General features: G+C 37.8%; 1 protein-coding gene across 1 annotated transcript in view; it reads left to right on the top strand.

Moving 5' to 3' along the window:
* The window catches only part of ARMC9 (armadillo repeat containing 9), a 61,779-nt gene that overhangs the window by 14,270 nt on the left and 25,624 nt on the right, over nucleotides 1-21,885 (top strand). The window contains 10 exon segments of the mRNA XM_083868571.1: nucleotides 5,626-5,661; nucleotides 10,802-10,836; nucleotides 11,579-11,690; nucleotides 12,629-12,721; nucleotides 13,991-14,081; nucleotides 14,948-15,071; nucleotides 16,566-16,705; nucleotides 17,505-17,581; nucleotides 19,607-19,681; nucleotides 20,751-20,841. Coding sequence (XP_083724697.1) covers nucleotides 5,626-5,661; nucleotides 10,802-10,836; nucleotides 11,579-11,690; nucleotides 12,629-12,721; nucleotides 13,991-14,081; nucleotides 14,948-15,071; nucleotides 16,566-16,705; nucleotides 17,505-17,581; nucleotides 19,607-19,681; nucleotides 20,751-20,841 — 874 coding nt within the window.

The following is a 21,885-nucleotide window of genomic DNA, read 5'->3' as shown; positions in this document are numbered from 1 at the left end:
ACCTCAATATCAGGTGCTGTCTGCTGCCCTCCTCTCCTCAGATTTACATCATATCCATAGTTTATGTCAATCCCAGCTTATTCATCCCATAATGTCCCTGCTCCCACCCATCTTTCTACTAACCAACAACTTTCAGAGGTCTTTCCTCTTTCCTTCCCAGTGGCTCTTTGAGACAATGCTTTAGGTACTCCAGTAGTCTTCTGTATTTTTGCCTTCTGATGTTGTGTGTCTCTTTCCCTGTACTGAAATCATCCATTCTGTAAAGCCACATGCCCTCTTCTCTCTCTTCCTGCTCTCTGCTTGCATCAAGACTTCTCTTTTTCTCCTGTGCTTTCAAGGTGCTCCATTTGCCCAGGGTTTTGCTCATTATTTCTATTCTTCTTATCATACATTGATCCTCCAGTCTCTTGAACCCTTTTGGGAACAGGGCAGAGGGAAGAGTGTCATCCTTATGCCATGTTCTGATTTCTGCCTCCCTAAAAGTGTTTCTAAAAGTATTTCTGCTCCAAAAGCACCTTTACCACCATACTTATGGCACTATAGCTACTTTGACACAGCTATGGAGATAGGTTAGAGAAAGAGGATATGTTGGTGGTGGATTTTTTTCCGTTCTGGAAGTAAATTTTTGTCTCTTTTAACTAGGTTAACCTGAGTGAAGCTGTGTTCTTCTGGCACAGTTGCATCTATTTTTATACTAGGCTTTGCTAGCAGAACTACTTCTGTATAACTTTGTGGCTCATTTATCCACATTATTCGAGGTCGTTGCTGTGACAGCCGAGCTCTCTAGTGAAGGACTAGTTCAGTTACAGATTTGATACTGTTTAGATTAAGGGTTTCTAGACTGGCTTAGGTCACTCCTTGAGACTGAGGTTCTAGCACCTACTGTGGTTGAACTCTCATGTTGTTTCTGTAAGCAGATCCACACCGGCTCTCTGAGGCAGTAGCCAAGTTTTGGAGGGCTAATCACAGTCTTTACATATAGACATTAACTGCATCATAATCAGGTTTCCTCATCTTACCCTTTTGTCCCCTCTTGATTGATCATATTTTCTTGTTTATTTCCAATGTCGAGAGTTCTGGTTTTATACATGAATAGCAAACATGTAGAAACACAAATAAATATTAGAAGGAAAAATAGATATTGTCTTATGAAAAGAAAAATGAGACTCCTTTCTCATCCCAGAATATTTCTAACCACTCCCAGGCTTTGTTGATGCAGGAAGCCAGATGAGATGAACTAAAATTCTGTTTGCCACTAGGCCACTCAGTCATGCCATTTCTTTTTCTTCAAGGATTCAAGTACTTCATTGTTATGCACTCAGATGTTATTGTTCTGCCCTTAAGTGGTTTCAGGTTTTTGCGTAAGTTTTGGAATAAAGCTGGAGGCACCGTGACCCAGACTAAGTAGTAGCACAAGTTCACAGCATCTGTGCTGGATTGGTGTTGGACGGTTCCTTCACTTTTTGCCCATAACTACTTAGAGGCACTAGAGTGTGATCTTCCCAGCTACTCCATTTCACAAACCTCCTTCTGCTGTAAGGGGCAGCCAGCTTAATTGCAGAGGAAAGAGGCTAGCAGGGGGGCAGCTACTTTGTTCATCCTTACCATCATCTTACCTCATTCTGTAGGCAAGATTAGTGAGGGGCTTAAAAAAACCTGTCATTGTCTAAAGGGTTTTATCAGGCATTAAATATGGTGGTTTGTTGTTTGTGTGGTGTTTTTTTCCCCACTTCACATTGACTGTTCAGGATGATCCTATCTCAGTGATAACGTCAGGACAAGACCCTGAAATAAAATGGTTCTGCTGGATCAATATTTCTAAATAAATGAGCAAAAAAGAAATAATTAGCAAGGAAATTACATTTTTTTTCTGTACTGTCATGCAGCCTTAAATTTCCATGACTGTTATTTAGGGTATGAGTGGACATGCATTATGTAGTTTGGAAAGAGGAGTTGCTTGAGTTCACAGCCAGTTGCACTAATGCAGCTCAGGGGACAATCCAGGTTTTGAATCAGGTTCTGAGAGCAGAAAATGCTAAAACTGCATAATTCTCTGAGATCTGTACTTGTGCTTTAGAGTATATTTTGTTAAATCAGCTACACTGGTAATTTTTTTTACGCTGCGAAGGGAGATTATATGAGTACTGTAGCCAAAATGAAGTATTGTCCAAGGAAATTAAGGAGTATACCTTCAATTATATCCTTGATAGCGTTATTTGTATGCAAAGTTGGTTTTGTTCCGAGAACATTGTGCTTAACTTTTAATGTTGGAGAAAGTTGTATTGTGTAATAGAAAGCTGTGAGGTGTCAAGCTTTGAAATTACAATAAAGGTGACCTGTATCAGTTGTTAATGTGCAAACATCAGCTTCCTGGCTTGCCCCCCACCATGGCTGAAGGCCTGTCTTTTCAAACTGGAAGAAATTTGTATAGGGAAACAAATCCCAGAGGCAGGTCTTACTGAGCTGCCTTTAAGACCTGAAGCAATGACAGCCAAAAGAGTTTCCCGTTGTAATCGTACCCTGAAATCTTAGTGAGGGCTTCTAGTGTCAGCTTTGTGTTCTCTGGTGAGCTGGATTGGATCTCATTCTTTTGCAGAACAACTCCATGTCTCTTGCCAGCTCTGTGACCTCCTGGGTCAGCTTGTGAGCCTGATCTACAATCCATTAACAGGATGCATCTGCTGCCTGCAGTGGGAGAGAGGCCGCACTACTGTGTTACAGTTGGGAGACGTTTCCAAAGCCTCTCTAAAGCCCTGTTCTACCATAAGATTTTTCTCTTAGCTGCAACTGAATGTTATCACCACCTTCCATCATGTCATTTGACATGTGTGGTCCTGAATTGGGAGATAAGAAACCTGAGAGAACTGTCAGAGCAAAAGGTGTGGATTTAAGAATAGAAGGTCAGAGCAGCAGGTCTAACAAGCTGAGGAAACATTTATTTGAAGATTTAATCAATTCCTCACTTTCTAGTGTTCCTTTGGATAGGGAACTGATGTGGGTTATGGTAAATTTGAAAAGTACAGTTTCAAGTACAGTAATCTATTACAGGACTATCACAGTCCCTTATATTTTTAATGCTCTTGAGATAAGTCGAGTTTTACTCTTTTTTTTATCATTTTCTTTTTCTAGTCTTGATTTGTCTGGTGGATAAGAAGCAGGGATTGTAGGTTTTGATGCCTGCAATGTTCAATACACATCATGAAGCCAAGAGGATTCTGGCTTTTTATTACAAACACAGTACATTCCATCAAAAGTAGCACAGGCTCAAATCTGAAACCCAGGTTTTTTGGATTGAAGTAAGGTGTACACTTTCCTGGAACATTTTGGATTGGGGATAAGGTAGTAAGGTTCTCTAAGCTTTGGATTAGAGGCAAAACAGGAACTGCTTCAGATGTGCAGTTTCTGTCAATAGTAGAGATGGGTGTTCACCACTGGAGAATCTTTATGTGACCTGAAAGCTGTAAAGTTGTTTGCATTTATTGCACCTGTGTCATGGAATAGAATAAACACCCATTATGTTTTTGCTGATATGGAGTCTGATTATATTTACCTGTAGCTACAATTAGGTGAATTAATGTCCCTTGCAAGTTCTGGGTCTCTTTTGATACCACTCTTGAAGCTGTGGAAAAGTAGTGGGGTAGGTTTTTTAAGTTCTGTCACTGGACAAAATTACCTCTGTAAAGTTAATCTATCACTTAAAAACTGTGAACGAGGAAGAATTTTAATTTTTTTTTTTTTTTTTTGTTTTGGGATAGCTGTAATGACTACTATGGGCTCCTATTTTTCTTGTACTCTGTGCTTTTTTCCTCAAACATGGTGTTTACTACAACTGTGCACTTGCATCAAGCTGTAATAGTTGGTGGCAAGTATTCTGTTTCTTATGAAATTTCTGCACCAGCAGACCACATGAAACCTAGGATCAGGGTAACAGAAGGTTTTTAGTTTGGGGTTTTTTTAATCACTCTCTAAACCATTCAGGATGGATTATTATGGCATTATTATGCAGATGCTTGCTCTTTCATTTAAAAATAAAGTGCACATTGCAGCAAACAACATCTACCCTAAGTGAACTTTTCTTTGGATGACGTAATCAGTTTTCCACATCTCTGTCCATGGGTTTATTTTTATATGTTCCCATTTATGTATAGAAAAGAAGAAACAAGCCTACCTCTTCTTATAAACAAGGAGAAGTTCATTTTTTCCTGCTGATACAGTATGTAATGCCCTTTTCACAAGTTGCAACAAGGTTTTTTGTTTACATGAACTTTTTAAGGGTAAGATGTTGCCTTCAGTAGGAGCTTCCACAAACTTTTCCTGTCTGCAAATCATAGAATAGCCCAGGAAGGGACTTTGAAAGGTTGTCTGGTCCAACCTTTTTTGATTTCCTTTAATGTTAAAACTTTACTTTAATGTCATCTTTTATCTTGATGCCTACATCTATTTTCACTGGCTCTGGTCATGCATGTGTTGAAATGTCTCTCATCATGATGCAGTTTATCTTCTGGTGTCCTTTGCCACTTATTGGTCTCTATCAATGTCATCTTTTGTCTTAAATTTAATTTTAAATTGTCTTTGCCAGGAACTGTCTGTATGTGTGTATAGCACCATGAATGTTAAAATAATCATTCACCTCAGGGAATTTTAAGTATCATGGTAATAAAAAAAATAATGTCAGGTTTTTCAAATTGGTTAAAGAATAAAAAGAACTTTATTTTCTGCTCACAAATTTCTTATGTCTTCTGTGTAAGGCTGTATATGTCTGTTAAAGAGCAGCCTGCTAAATAGGGTGTTTATGTGCTTATTCATCTATACAAATGTGTCCTCTAAAGTAAGTACTGGCAGGTTTGCACAAAAAGATTGGAAACAGAATAATTAATGTTGGTCTTACTTCATTGTGTTGAACTGTGGACTTTTATTTTTAATTAAGACTGTTCTTTTTAGATACAAAGCTATTCTAAGTATTTTAGTCTAATTAAGGAGAACATAGCATATTTTGTACTAAACTACTCAAACCATGAATTAGCACCATTCTTTGTTTTAGTTACTGCATCCTAGATTTCCCTTCAGAGACTTTCTTAGTTTATCCCTGGAACCTTTTGGCATGAAGAATTGATAACACTGCTGAAACACCTTAAATTGTCTCTTTCAGTCTTTGTTATGTGCTGGTCAGAAACTCCAGTCAAAGCAAGTGGAGAGTAGTGGCAGGTGCTTTCTCAGAAGCTGAGGTCTTCTGATCCAGGTCGTGTTCAGGATATCACTCTTGGCTGCCTCAGTGGAGTGAGCAGTACAGGTCATACATTCCTGTACATTTGTCAGTGCTTTGTGTGTGGCTGTTCTGACACTGACAGTGTGGAACAATGTGCAGACTAGGTGTGTTTGCCAGGTGTTGAGAGGAGAACTTCTAAATGTATCACAAGAGAGACACAGCAATTTCAGTTCTAAGACGTGCAAGTATGAGGATTGGGAGAACATGTTTATGCTTTTCTTTTCAAAGCTAATAGTCTGATACTTTTTAGCTAATTTCTTGGTTGTTTTTTTAGAACTGTGCATTTCTCTGTGATTTATTTCTGTTAACTTATTTTTTTAATCTTCTTTATTTTAATGTGTGTCTGTTTGCCTATAAAGGGATATTACTCTATGAGCCCTTGTGATGACGGATATGTAAGTGTCTATCTTTATTTCCTTTCACATTGCCTGCTCAGTCTGTCACAGTCTGTATTTCTCTTTATTTCACAATGTGCAGCAATTTTCCCTGCATTTTAACTTGTCATGACATTAACTGTGGTGGTTTATGAAGAGCCAGAAAATGTGCAGGGCTTGGAAATTCTGCATGGGGAATGGAATAGATGTTCTGGGTAACCTTATGGCTTCATAATGCACATAACATGGCATGTCAACATAAGAGCAGCTTTGTCCACAACTTTTACATGAAACACAGCTTCTTACAGCATGCAGAAGGCAATTGTCTCTTCCATGGGATCATCTGTATATAGTATACATTCTCTCTGAAGTGTGCCAAAACCAGCCGACCCCACAACACCTTTGACAAAGCAAATAAATATTATTGCTCAAGATAATTCAGCAAGTTAAATTTCTGCTCTTCAAACCAGTTTTGTATTCTACATATTTGTATTTTTTGTTCCTGAAGTCAAACTTCCTTTCAGTAGTAAAGGATATGAAATTCTTTCACACAGATAAAATGATCCTCTTTCACTGAAAACACAAAATTATATTCTCTGTACTGCCTGTGACTTCTGTAACCCAGATGGAAGTTTGTATTCTGGCAATACTACAAGTACACCATAAGTATCTAATTTTGCTCATAGTCACTGCATTCTTTGTGAAGAAGGGAAATGAGTCTACTTCTGAGTAACTCAGTATGTAATCAATTCATAAAAGTGATTGACACCAATTCTGAAAAATGCCAGTCAATTTAAAATAGTACATACTTTTATTTTTATCTTCCTTTAAGTAAAACAAGATTTTGCCTTTCAAGAGAAGCTGCCTAAATTTCACACATACATATCACTTGGAACTAAACCCTTATGGTCATTCAACTTTCCACTTAAAAAAACATTTTATTTTGAGAAATAGTCATAGAAGTATTGAATGCAATACAAGTAAGAATACAAGTATGTATTCCTTACATACTTATTTTTATCTTGATGTAGAGAACACTATCCACATCCACCTTTGGTGAAAGATCACCTGTATGAATCAACCTGTTCCCATTGGTGACATGATCCATAATGGACACTTTTTGCTTGATGTTAACAATTTTGTTCCTTCATATAATGCTCTGTTTTGAGATTGAGTAAGGTTGATGACAGATGAGCAATTACAAATCAAATTATTTTTGTTAAATAAAAGCTTTTTCCTTACACAGATTAGTATAAAGCATTAGTTAAATGTAACTTTATACAATGCAGAATGTAATAGTTTACTGTACAGAGTTGTTTATAAAATTTTTGTGAGCTGTCTGACTCTGATTCCGAGGTATTTCTTGAATACATGGGTATTTCAGCTCCTCTCACTGTTTATATATAGTATTTTATACTTTCTGACATTTGTGTTGTCATTACATTATCACACGGTATTACTGTGTGACTTTTTAATGTACACATCAGATGTCTTAGAGAAGCTGTTTTATATGGCAAGTGGGAAGTTTTCATAACAGCATATCTCTAGTATAAGCAGGAAAAAAAATAATTAAAAACATTTGCAGATCTTCTTATGAAATAATACTTTGCATAGCCCCAGTAGACCTGCCAGGTTACACAAACTCAGAGTTTAATCCCTTACAGGCTGCATGGAGCAATGCTTCTTGTTATTAGTGTGTAACAAATGAACTCAGCATAGATTTGTGAGTTCTAATAATTTGTAGAAATCTGCTCAAATTTTGGTTTTACTCTTCACATATTCATCACATATTTTTGATTATTAATTCCAAATCTGCATTGAATTTACACTGAATTCTTACAGCACATTTTCAGGGTGGGAACTGAGGACAGAATCTGGCTTTCAGCTTTGCCTTCAGCATATTATGAATATATACATCAAACAGCAAAGGGGATATGGCTTGAATATAGAGCTGCAAGTATTTGATAAAATCAGTTGTGGTTTTGGCTGCACATAAAGTGCATCTGCTTTCTTTTATAAATACTGATTTATTTTTTCTTCCCTTTGAACTTCTTTGGTTTATTCCATCCTGTTCGTATTCCTGCCTTTGTTCAAAACTAAAGGGATGGCATCTGTGGCTAATGCACATTGTGACAGAATTGCTTTACTTAATGTGGCACCTGTTTTGGCTTTGGCATGAACCCACACAAACACAAATCATACCCCATGATCCTACCAGAATGAGCTATGCTTGGGCTGTTTTTTTTTCTTGTGTTTCTCTATCTTTCCTTAAGACACTGAGCTTCTGTATGTCTTTCAGTTATGACAAATCATCCTCTGAAAAGATAGGTTTTGCATGAAATGTATTTTTGCAAGATGAAATCTATGAGCATTGAGACATGGGAACATTTGCCCCAGGTTCTTTGCACTTGGTCTTTCATTTGCAACCTAAGGTACTCAAAAGGCAATCAACTGTTACACAAAAGGTTAAAATAATGGTTAACCTGTTTCAGGAAAGATTGGGGGATAACCTATTCCAGGAAAGACTGGAGGGGAAAGGCCTTGGAAGAAAATGCTGAGGAAGTAAATCTTGTAATCTAAGAAAAATTAGTAGAAGATAAATAGATATTAATCATATCTATTTATGGTGCAGTAAGTATTTAATTGTTTAATAGTACATCATAACTTTTAGTTCTTGCACTCTGCCATTCATTGGTAGATCTCAAAACTCAGCTTGTTCAAGAGATTGATGCCTGTATCTGCTTTTCAGATGAGAAAAATTGAGGCCCAGATACATGAAATGAAGTGTTTGGATTCTGTCTGCAGTTGGTGGCTGAATCAGGACTAGAAGTGTATCTCCTGAGCCAAGGCCTTACTCAGCATGCCACAGACATAGATTAGTTTACTTATGACAAATTGCAATAATGCAGCTAAAAAGGAAGAAATTAAACCTCTGCCAGTAACATGGTTGAATTCTTTCTGCTTGTCAGTAGTGGTGACTGGTCAGATTGAGAAATGACAATGCGGTAAAGAACAAGTGAGCCCTGCAAAACTTTCTCCATTCCTGTTTAGCCCTGATGATTGAACCTTATGTAATATGAACTTTATCTTATTGCTTTCCCAAAAACACCAAAAGCCTGAAAGAACTTCCTCCTGTGCAAGTTGTAGACTGATAAACTGGCTCTGATCAGTAAAGAGACCAGAAGTCTTTCCAGCTCAGTGGTTCTGCCCTCAGAGCCCCAGTGCAGGGCCTGCCCCACTCTCTGGTGCCTTTTTGGTGTAGGAGGAGTACAGAAGGAAACCATACTAAATGCCTTGCTGTGCTCCATCTGCTGGCTTAAAAAGTAATATGGGAATTAATAGGACCTTGTCCCATTTGATCTGAATATTTTTACAGTTGAAGTTCCTTTAGTTTGAAATTTCATAAAAGCTTGCAAAATCCTATGCTTGCCAGAAAGTTTTATTTGTGTAGAAGAGTGATATGTGTATCTTAAACAGTTATCCTCTGGATAGATTTTGGTTGGAGCACATGTTTTTCTTTCTAAGACAGCAAAGAGGTGTGTAAAAAAGACTTTGTTGGGAAGCAGAGAATCTTTATGTACATCTATGTAGCCCTAGTGCCCTGCTCTGTTTCTTTTCACACTGCTATTCTCTGTTTGACCTTCCATCCCCAAGGGCTCTGTATTTTTTTGCATTCGAGTGCTGTAGTCACTTTCTTCCATTTCCTCTAATGGAGAAAGGAGAAAGGTGCTGACAGAGGAAACGAAAGTGATTTGTGATTGCACATGTAGCTACAAGGTTTTAGGTTTTGACTAGGAAAACTGTTTTGTTTAAACAAAACTAACTCTTTATACTTACCAAAAATACTAAGGAAAATGAACGAGGGCAAAACAGTCTAGGGGCAGAGATGATACTTAAAAAGACTTTTGTATTGTGTAAGGTAAACTATGATGTGAGAACTGCTGATCCAGACAGGTTGCTTTTGAGGTGTATGACCTGTTAATTGTCTATTATGTACGAGTTATTCATTGACAGAATATAAAACACTTTCCAATGTGCACATAAGCTTATTTCACATCTAAGAGAGCAGTTCCTTGTATTACAAGGATACCCATGATGTTGTGTTTTCAAGAATATGTCAGTTGGCGTAATTCAATATTCTCTATGGTATTTAATGCTTTTTGTCTCCTAAATCCCACAGTTTTAAATCTGACAATAGACATCGATTATATAGTTCCCAGTGAAAGAGGCTCAGTTAGGAGAGAAGACCAGTTTTACAGGCATAAGTGGTAATGAGAGATTTTTAACAGACAGATCAGCACAAAGAGATGACATTGAATATTCTGCAAATACAGCATGTAGTTGACATCAGAATGCATGACATGAAGCACTCTTATGCCAGAATTGCTTCTTCTTTGCTTACCTACAATTAAGTCTAGCAAAAAATATTTAGTGAGGCAGGCAACTTTCATGTGCAACTTTTATATGGTGTTGGTGTTCCTTGTTGCACAGTGGTGCCTGTACAATGTGTCACCCTGCATCAGAGAAGAAATATTCTGGATTTAGTTATAATATCCTAGGCAGAACCACTAAGAAATGGCATGCTATTTCATACTGGTTTTATCCATACCAGAATACATAGTCCTGTCTTTACATATTAATAATTATATACAGGGTTATATTTTGGTAGCAGCAGGCACTCGATAACATTAGTGTTGAAACAAAGAATTACAATAAATTTATATGCAGGAATGCATGCTGGGTTTCCAATGAAATATTATTGCAATTTTAAAGGTATGAAAATTTATGAAGTAATTGAATGTGCTTAGCAAGTTCTTCATCTTCCTCAGTAGGCTTCAGATAGTAGTTTCTATTAATTTTTATTATTATTTTTTAAATGCTTCAAGCAAAGATAATTTGTGGAGTATATGGGTGAGGATAATATAGCCAGATCATAACAAAAAAGATTTTTTTTACCTGTGAAACACTTTAAGGGGAAAAAAAGATAAACACTGTAGTGCTCTTTCTTTAGCTGTGTTTCTGGTTTACAACACAGGTTTTTAGAGGAAAAGAACTGCAGAACCTTAGTGAAATGAGGTCACTTTGGATCTAATTAGTAATATTATGTGAAATTTGGACTCATATGCTGTAATTTCCTTTTTTCTCTCTTTTTGTGATCCAGGCTTCCACACTGTTAAGAGCATCTTTAGCCACTATGTAAGTATTTGTTGCTGAGCTTCATTTCTGTCTATAGAGAAGATGAGGGGTTTGTAAACTGAAATACACACTGCCAGTTGTCTGCAAATGGGACTCACTCCTCCTCTGTGCTTCCTCTGACCTCAGTGAACATTGATGCAAATACTTTGTCATCTGTGTTCTTCTGCTGAGCAGCTTCAGTAGCCTTCTAATTTCAGCAGAATGTTGTTAATCCAGTAAATCTGCAATTCCACACCTGTGAGGTTGTTGCTGTATTTTTAGTGTTTCCATATATTTCAGTCCTGTTGTAATTGGTTTGATTCTCACAAATCCAGGAAAAGGAGAGATCACTAATATGGATTTTTGGGTGCCTTACCTTTAATTGTTTTGTATCCTGAGTGTGTCAAGAGCCACAATCTTCTACCCTCATGCCCTTGTGGTCCAGTTTGGGAGGGGAAAAAAGAATGTTACTGTACTGTTTTGTGCCAGTAAAAATCTCACATCATCAGCTGGCTGGTTGTCAGTTTACTGTCTGCAAGTTCTGATGGTAAGCGAGCTGCACGCATAATTAAGAAATAACCCCAAATTTAACAAGTCTGTTGTTCTAACACTATAATGGTAATAGAAGTAATAAAAATGTGAAAATGTGGAAGTTCTTTTCCTGAAGCAGACTTCCTGTTTTGCCTCTTCTCACCTCAGTAACATCAGCTGCACTGAATGAGGAGAGAGGGTTTTGATGAATGTCTTTTCCGTTTTCGTTTAGGAAGGTACAGGATGTGCCATTGTTGCCCTCTTTGGATTATGAGAAGCTGAAGAAAGATTTGATTACAGGGAGTGATCGTCTCAAGGCCCTCCTGCTGCAGGCTCTGCGCTGGGTAAGGACAGGGCCTCTGGAGCATCCAGAGCTGAGATCCATTTTGCAAACAAGACAGTTGTTCTGCTGATGAGTGGAACATCACAGGCAACTTTTTTATTGGTGAAGCTTCCTGATGCTGTTGAGATGATGAAAGTAGCCCAGGCAGGAGGTGTCTATTTGTAGTGTAGCAGTGTTCTTCTCATTGGAGGAGACACAGATTCCTCACATGAGGAATTCCCAGATTTCTGAGATAATCAGTCAAAATAATATCTGATGTGTTTTCAAATAAGTTGTTATTTTAGGCAGTTCCTTTTTCCATATATCCTTTTGGTTTGCACTTATATAAATACTGCTATATCCAAGACATACCTGACTCTAATCACCAGTTTTCCTTTATAATCAAGGTATTTTACAGGAATTTTACTACCTTTTGGTTGACTTGGGTCAATGACATTTCAGAAAAATTACGGGTGACAACAGGAAGTTACATTTTCCTGCTGAAAAGGAAACTGATGTGTTCAAAGTGACAGTCATGAAAGATGATAATAGTGGAATTCTGTTCAAGTTTCAGTGTCTGTTTTCACATAAAAAACAATCTGTTCCTACCGGAGGTACTTCTAGCCCAGTGCTCTGGCTCAGATGTTTAAGAAAAGTGCCACATCTGTAACTATTAGAGGAGCTGTTTTAACTTTATGGGAAGTAACTTTGTATCATTCCTGTATGGACAATGATGACAGCTCCCAAGTTACAATTTGTAATGGATCACAGAGCTGAGGTCAGGTCAGTTCATTTCATCTCTTTCCCTTAGGTAACTGAGGTTGAATTACTGCTCCCCATGAAAGAGGTTTCTCAGCTACAGAGTATCAGCACTTTTAAAATGTCCCGGGGTCGTCAATCCATAGTTTTGGCTTTTTGCGGTTTTTTCCACTTGTTTATTTATGTTGTTGTTTATTTTAGCGCTTGACAACATCATATCCTGGAGAACAGAGAGACACTATCATGCAAGCCTACATCAGTAATGACCTCCTAGATTGCCACAGCAACTGTCAGGTCAGCTGAAACCGAGAGCTGTCAGTTGTCTGACTTCCGTGTGATATTGTTCATTTGTGTCTGTGAAGTGCTGATCATAAAATTTCATTACTCTCTGGGAGGGGAGAAGGAAAAAAAGGTAGTAGTGCCAAAATCAGGTGATACATTTAGCTTCTGTATCCTGTTCTTTAAATGTTGATTGCAAAGCTTTGATGGCAAAGCTTTGCATTACAAGAGCTCTTAGTGTAGACACAGTTCTTGTAAACAACTGGAAGTTTATCACCTCTCTGTTGCTTCACCTCTGAGAGTTCAGCCGAAGCCTGAGGTCCTTTATTGCTTGCTTATCAGATGCCGTGTCTCTTTTTGAGTGATTGTGTATTGTTAAATAATGCACTCAATTAATTTCACTGATCCAAGATAAGAAGTCAATTAGGACTTCAGTCCCAGTGCCTCTATGGAATGTCATTGTGCACCTGCAGTAGTGTGGTCAGCTGTGGTTCTGTGAATTTGAGGTGGGTTGGCACCTTTCTTTAGAAAGGGGAATTGCTGGTGTGTTGATTTTGAAAAGTTGTTTCAGTCCCTGATAACCCAGTACTGTTGCTAAGAAAAGCACAACTTTCTTCATTGGTTGTAGTGACTTTTGTGTATAATGAGTTCCCCAGGGGTTCGAGGCACTGAGCTTACTTGGTTTGTGGCTTCATTGTCTTTGCAACAGTCACTTGTACCACTAGGAAACATAAAGGATTATTAAATCAGCCATCAGTTTTTCTCCCACTAAATTTCTGTAAGAGGAGAGTTATATGTAAAGCCTGAAATAAAACAGATTAGAAATAATTGCAATGTGGTGGTAAGTTACTGAGCTGCTTGTCACGCTCTTCATTGTCAAGGAAAAACATTCCTATTCAGGTGATATTACTGCATTTAAGTTCATCAACAAAACTAAGTTGTTTGGTTTGTGGAGTTTTTTTGTCACTGAATATTAATTTTAGGTACTAGCTTATCTGGGCTGTGTCGGCTCATTATAACTTCCACTCTACACCACAGACTTCAATGGTGTTTTAACAGACTCAGTTGAGAAGCTGTAATTTGCCTATTTGCTCATTTTCCATCTCTCCTTCAACCCCCTCCCAATAAAAAAAGAAATTGTACATCATACTGACAGATCAGTATGCATTCAAAGGGGATTTTTTTTGTTCTGTGTAAGTTTAATGAAGCTTTTAAAACATTATAGAAGACTAACTTTAGTGGTTTCCTTCTTTGTGGTTTATTAACATTTGCTTTGTTTTTCAGAGAAGTGTCCTCCAATTATTATATTCTAAGAGTGAGGTAGTAAGACAGTATATGGCAAGGCTCATCAATGCTTTTGCTTCACTGATAGAAGGTAAAAGATTCACTGCAAAAATAAGATAGCATTTTCATATAATGCTGTCTTATTGATGCTTCACAAATGCATGTCAGTGCATGTGGAAATGTAGAACCTTTTTTCGCACCCTTTTTCTAGGGATTCACTATCTTTTGTTACATGCATTCAAAACAGCTTTTCAGTATCTGGAAAGTTTTCATTTTGACACTATATTCAGTATTTCTGACTAGTTTTGATGATTTGTGATCCATGTAGGAACTCACTCAGATACTGCCTTTAATATAGTCATCAGTATCTCCATGAGGGTTAAAGAGAAAAATCCCCATTAATTAGGGGTCCTGTGGGCAGACCTGTTACCAGGCTGTGCAGTAGTAACTACTGTGGCTCCTGCATTTTCCTGGTCCTCACCTGAATAAATCTTTGTGCATCACTGCTAACAATCCAGATGCATATATATCTAGGTTTGTATCTCTGCCTGCCCCAAATTAGCTCTTTGTTTGCTGCTATTTTTGGAGTTACGAATTGCTAGGCGCTGAAATCTCATTTGAAGTCAGTAGCAGGAGGGCACCTGACTTTCCCCAGTTCCTTGGATATTTTTGTTCTTTTCTTTGATTGAACAAAACTGATAGATCAGAAAGCATAAAGTCAAAGTGGATTCTGTGTGGTATTGATTTGGCAAGTGTGGCCCTCTAATACCCCAAGTGTCTGGATTGAATACAGCTGGTCTGCTACACAACTTTGTACAGGTTTGTTTGGATCTTGGCAAAAGACTGTGGCTTGTCAAGAGGAAACTGAGGTCAATCCTGCTTACTTTTCCAAAGAGAGGGAGCTTTTTGTCACAGCTGCTATCTCAGCATCTGTTCTTTCATCGCTTTTTGCACCAGGTCGTGCCTACCTTTCTCAGAACCCAACATTGCTGCAAATGCTGGAGGACAGACTGAAAGCTGAAGACAAGGATTCCCTTACATGGGAGAATGTTCTGGGGGCTCTGCAGAAATTCAGCCTCAGGTGATGAAAGCACAGCGTGTGGTGGTGACAGCAGGAGAGGAAATGCAGGCTACTTAGGCTCTGTTCAGGGAGGAAAGAAGAGCACTTGATTTTCCCATAACAATCATCAGAAGCCCTGATGGCTGATGAAAGCAATGTCACTTATTATGGAGGAAAACTCAGTTTTGCTGACTGAATTAACCTGACCTCCTACCAGCTGTCAAGGCTCAAGTAAATGTACATCTGCCACAGCCTTGTGTGCTTTGTATGTGTTCCTTAACTGAAGAAAGTGAAAATCTTAATGTAAAAAGGTCTGACAATCCTGCATGGAAAAAAAGAGTTGTGTTACATTCCAGAGCATAAGGTTTTCATTATCATTTCTGCAAACATTTTTTAGGGATTTCATCTTTATCCTGTTGACCCTCTTTCCTGGAGCTATCTTTGCATGGGCTGTCTTGTTTCTTCCTTCTGTATTAGCAGTCTGACTCAAGTGCCCACCACAAAAGAAATATGCAAAAGCAGTAAAGGGCATGCTCTATTTATTAAATAAATATGATCTTAGGAAGTCTGTTTTTGCAGCAGTCTGGAGGAATATTGAAAATTTGGAAGTTTTTTATTTTTTAAAATGTCACAATCTTATAGAAGGTTAATTCCAGGTACTTGACATAAGGGAAACTTTTTTAATATGTGGTCAGATGCTCCCTTGTTTTGCTTAGTACATGCCGTAGACCTGCTGCAATATCCAGCACTAAGAAACAGATGAGCTTTCAGGACCAAAGCCAGGAAAGTGCCTGCTTTGATCTTTGCAATTTAAATATAATGCCTCTTGGAAATAATATTATTAAAAATGCTGTTCTTCAGTAAGACTTTTCTACCAGTATATACTTCTTTTTTTGTATTGTAAAGTGTAGAATTTCTATTGTAGAGCACAGTTGGCCACCTAGCACTTTATTCAGCAGTCTTCTAAGGCAACTACGAGTTAAAAGAGCATGAGATTTAAGAATTTCTAGAGAAAAGTGCAAATAGATCCAAGCAAAAAAACCTCATTTGTCAAATTGACAGTACCAAACTACTACAGTACTATGGCTACCTATGACGGAAGAAGTAATTAATTTGTTTTATGGATCTGTTGTGTGTAGCTGGCTTTTTAAACCAATTTTAAAAGACAATTGAAAACACCATTTTAGCTGGAGTAAGAAGCCTTAGAAAACAATGAAGGAATTTACCTCAGCAGTTCACAGGTTTAAAAAGAACAAAATAAAACAAAAGACAAAACCCCCTGATCTATCCAACAATGTTTTAGTCCTCCAACCTATGGGAATCTGCATCTTCAATTTCTCTTCAGACTTTGTTAATTACTTAGTTTAGTGATTCTGCCAAAATGGGTTGTTGGTTTTTTTTTGGCAAGGGGTGTATTTTAAATGTGCTTGTACTGGCTATAAATGTATATGAAAGCTATTGATGTTGTGATGTGGCATCTGTGATTTGTGATCTGATTTTGTTTTTTAATCCTAGGCGTACATTGCAGTCGGCAATGATCAAAGATGGGCTCATTTTCTGGCTGGTTGATGTTCTAATAGACCCAGATTGCCTGTCTGAATACAACCTGGAGTATTGTGCTGCCTTGCTCATGAATCTTTGTCTGCGGAGTGCAGGTGTCTTACATTTTGAATTACAACCCTATTCCAAGAAATAGATAGGGAAGATTGTGAATCTTTTTTTCCTGTTTTACCAGGATTCTTTCAAGTGACTACAATCAGCAGCAGGGACCACAACCAGAGATATTTGAGTGTTATAACTAATCCTTTTGAGCACATCTCTCTTCCCAAGAATTCCAATTATGGGAGGTTAACTTCACCAAATTTTAAAGAATTAAGCAAAGAAATAAGCAATGGCACCCTGTAAGATTTGATTATTTTTCATATTAGTATGTGAAGGCTGCCATTGCTACATTCCAGGCCCACTTTTCAAAGGACACTTTGTGTCCAGTTACAGATTCTGTGTAAGAGATTTCTTTGTAAACAGAAAGAACTGGGTTGAGGAGTAATGGTGAGGAGCTTAACCTTCACCTTGCCTTCACTTCTAGAATGCAGAGATTCCTGCCAAGAAAATAAAATCCTGTCTGTGTCCAAGGGACTTAAAAAGAGCTTAAATTAAATTTGCTTTTAAAAAGGAAAGGAAGGTAAAGGTAAAAAATTGTTTGCTTCTTGTAAAAATGCCTTTGTTAAATTTTTAAATCCCCTTTGTGTTGCATCCTGTCCAAGACTACAGGTGCACAAATCCAGAGTAACTTCACTTGATTTCAACTCAGTTACACTGAGTAGCATTTGTCAGGAACAAGAAGCAGTATTGCTCTGTGCAAACTATATTTAATACTGATTCTAAAAAGTAAGAAAAAAGCTTGCCCTGATCTGTTCTATTTTTCAAGTATATTTATATGTTCTGCCTTTGCAGGGAAGAAAATATGTGCAAGTATCCCAAACCACATGCTCAGAGTTCTTTCAAGTCTTCTTGACCATGAGAATCCTAAGGTATTTGTACAGCAAATTTTGGGTTAATGAAAAGGTGGAAAGAAAAAAATTAAAAAAGAAGAAATGAAAAAATGTGAAAAGTAAATTGGTTTTGTTTCCTTTATTAGACTCTCATGTAATTATGTTGCATGACTTTTTCCTAAAATTCACAAATGCGTAAATTTTATTTTGTTGAGCAGAGGTTTTTCTAGAGAGAAGCATGTCTTGCTTTAACAAATGTTGGCACCTAAGAATGAAAGCTTTTGGATGCATTTCCATGCAGTCCATTTGCCTTGATTGCAGTTTCTGATGCTACTTAAATGTCATGCACCAAATCAGCTCAAGCTTAACTCGTTCACGAGGTGAAAAATGTGTGATGCAAACCCATTGTGCAAAACTTCAGGTGCAGGGAAACACATTTGCTGTAATTTTAAGCAATGCTATAAGGAAGTAGTAGACTTGGAACATTCAAGCCCTAATACCTTTTTATCTTTCACTTCACTTGACCTGTCACTTTAACCTTTTGTGGTTCCTTTCTTTTCTGTCTCAGGGTTCACTTGCATCTTAGATGTTAAATCAAACTACCTCAGAGGAAAATGCTAAAAATTATTAGTTATTTCTACCTGATACTTGTCAGCACATCACTCTGATAACTGCTGTCTGATACATAAGGCATTGCTTCAGCTGTCCCTGCAGAGAGGCATTTTTTTAACCATACAGTAAAATTTAAGGCAGAAAGAAATGCAGACAAATATTGTACAAAGCTGAATTCATGGAGGCAGAATTTTTACCAGGATATTCTAGAATAATTCCGTGATGCTTGTGAAAGCTGTTTGGAGACTTCTAATAAAAATGAAATATAAATTCTGGTATCTTGTTTTTATATGCAATGACTGTATCATCAAGGGGTTTTGTTTATAACTTAAACTGAAAATAGAGAATACACTTCAACGAAGTGTTTCATCCATATGTTATGAGTTCATTAGGAGATGTTGACCAGTTCTTCACTAGCATTGTTTTGATTAATTTTGACATACCTTTATTGGATTCTTTCGCTGCCTTTGTTTTGTGAATGATGAAACTTTAAGACAATACATACAAATACAAGATAAAATACCAACCTCTAGACTAGAAATACCCAGAAAATGCTGCCATGTTGTTGAAATCTGTGTCTTAAAATTACTTTGAAATTTCTCTCAGAGAGTGCATTCCTACAATGTATTTTGTGCTTACTTTGGCAGAAGTTTTACTGTTGAAGTCAAAAGTAGAATACAGTGCTCTGAGGTATGAGGAAATCTTTCTGAGAAGCTGTGGAATCCTTTTGTAAATCTCAGTCCTTTACCTTCCCTGGCTTCCACTGCTCCCAGGCCTGCTGATTGTTCACTTTTCCAAAGGTACAGACAGAGGATGACTGAAAATTTTAGTGCTTCAAAAGTTGCTGGCCATTTGAAAGGGTCACATAAGTTCTGGTAAAACTAGTTTGACAGATCTGTTGGCTTTCACTAGCCATAATTCAGAGCTTTTGTGCTGGCAGGTTTTTTGCCTCTCCTGAGGGACAGTAAGAGGCAGCAGAGTGAGAGGATGTTTGAAGCTGCTTTGGCTTTATCATCCTGCCTAAGGCTACAATGCTTGAAGCCTGTCTTGAGTTCATGCTGGCAGGGTCTTTTCTCTGTTCTTTGTCCTGGTTTTTTTCTACTATTATTGTTTGTCAGAAGCTAACCTTCTTTTTCTGCTTTTCTCTCTTTTCCTGTTGTGTTTTTTTTTTTCTTTCTTATGGCTAGGTAGGTTTGCAAGAATACATTATCAGAAGCAGGGGGGCTGTTTGAGAAATTGGCATGCTGCATACTGCTTTAGATAACCATATCACAGTATAATTGCACCATAAAAGTTCTGTGCTTCCTGTTGGAATTTTTGCAAGTTCAGTCTAGCCTGCTTAAACTCTTTGAAGTATAGTTATTCTACATTTTCACTCTTATATTTTGCTGATAGTCAACTGGGATGAATGTAAGAGTTTTTCTTCATGGTGTGACTATTTCTTCCTCTTAGGTCCAGTCATATGTGAATGGAGCACTGTACAGTATTCTGGCCATCCCTTCTGTCCGAGAAGAAGCCAAAGAAATGGTAAGAAGTGCTGCTTTGCATAGCATGAAAATCAGCACCTCTGCCAGAGATGGCCCAGACAGGGACCTGCTGAGCAGGGCACAGCAGGGCTGTGAGGTGGGAGCCAGGGCATTTTGAGAAGGGAACCCACAAGAGGCCCTTCCTCTTTGATCCTCAAGGAAGTATGAATATATGTCTCAAACACTTCTGACATATTTTCAGGTCTTTTTCCCAGGAGTGGTACCCCAGTAGTGTGAAGAATTTTGTCTGAATTATAAATTAAAGGTGTTGTTTTAAAATTGTGTGTCCTTCTAGCGTTTTGTAGACTCCTTGTGGCTGGGGAGATGCTTTCATCTCACCTGCTACTTCTTCCCCTTATGTAGCTCAATCTGCACCAGTGAGTAGCCACTAAAAGGAGTTCTTGCTGCTTTTCCTTCTGCCTGGTATAGTCATGGTTATGTGGGAAAGGCAGCAGGAGGAAAGTTTCAGAACTATGAACTGATTTTCCGTGAAAGTTAGTCTAATGGTAACGACTGTGTTTTAACTTCTGTGTTTGAGGAAGCTGCTCCTGGGATAGCAGCATGTCTTTGTATCTTACAAACTCACCCAGAGAGTTATGGAGACATAATTGTTGGCAGATGTTCTACCTCACAGAGCACAGAGGATTGAAAGTGATCTTAAATGCTTAAAGACACAACATCAAGGCTATAAGGAGCCACAGAGACCAGGTTTAAGGTCAAAGCTGATTCTGCTTTCCTGCTTTCCTTCTCTGAACCTTGTACTGTTGTCTCTGTGGATGCAAATTTTATCCTGTTCTGATGACTATTGTGTACTGAATTCAGAAGGCAAAAGCAGCAGATCTATTGTAAAAATTTGCTGTTCACAAGGACACCTTTCTGTTTAAGCCTCAAAACAATCTAGAGAGCGTATTTCTTTTGTCTGTGCAACACTTTGAGCTGGACACCGTGGTTTGCTTCACACTGCCTGTGTTTTTCCTGACCAAAAATAAAAAACCCAATATTTTAGCTACCAAATCTGTCACTGTGGTCACATGAAATACTGATCTACCAATGTTTTCTGCTACATCCAGGGAATGGAAGAAATTCTGCGCTGCTTTATCAAGGAAAGAAATGAGGAGATGGTTCGACAGATGGAATTTGTTATCAAGCAGCTCAATTCAGGTCAGAACACATGCAGCTATCAGAGCTTTAAGTCTTTCACAAAAGCCACAAAAAAGCTCATGTTTTTACTTGGCATTGGAACTCTCAAAGAATAACAATAGTGTGATGGTCTGAGAGAGGGTGAATAGTGAATGTGAGGATTTGAAAATCGTGTATTTTAAAATTTCTTTATGTTGTAGTAATAAAGAAGAAATAAAAAGATGAGTTAGACACAATTACAAATTTTTGGGACCGTAAATAAAATTACCTTGGCTGCTTTCTTTCATGCCACTGGTCTGAAGGTAATGAAGACTGAGAGACTGCTGCCAACTGCAAAATGCAGTAGAAATTTGTAAAACAGGATTTAGGGACTAGGTCTGTCTGTGCTCGTCTCTTGCTCTAGTGAGGTGTAGTGAAATGGCTTATCCTGAATAGGGAGCAAAGACCGTCGTTTTTGGAGAGTATGTCGATGGGTCATAGGAGTTCTAGATGCTGTTAATACAGACTGAGAAGGTGGAATATTTATTCCATTTTCTATTGCCTGTGACTGAAAGGAAGAATGAAGAAAGAGAAAGCAAATAAAGAAAAGGAGATTAATTCTGGTTGCATCTTTCTGTACAGTAAACATTGAACAAATTGAACTGCTCTCTTTGGCTTTTGGAAAGAGAACACAGCCCGTTTTACAGTTCTAGCTTGTAAAAGAAAGAACAAATAAAATATTTAAGCACTGTATTGCCACTACACAGTATTTGTTCTTCAAGGTTATAGAACCACCATTCTGAAAATGGCATTTTTAAGAGCTTTTGTCTGAGTCATTGATGAGTACAAGTTGTGCTTTCAGATTTCCATCATAAGCCTGGCCATTTTTTTCCTGAGGATATGATTATGTCCAAAAGATAAAATAAATACTCTGCAGGAGTACTAACGTTTTATGTACAAAAGCAGTATAATATTAAAGTAGTTGTAGGGAGAAGTAGAATCGGTTATTAAAAAAATATTTGAAAAATAGGCAAACTTGCAAGTGCACACACTTTCATTCAAGTCTTGTCAGTAAATACAGCAAGA

This window comes from Zosterops lateralis, assembly GCF_965231275.1.
Source record: "Zosterops lateralis genome assembly, chromosome: 10".
NCBI lineage: Eukaryota > Metazoa > Chordata > Aves > Passeriformes > Zosteropidae > Zosterops > Zosterops lateralis.
This window is presented reverse-complemented; position numbering and strand designations above follow the sequence as displayed.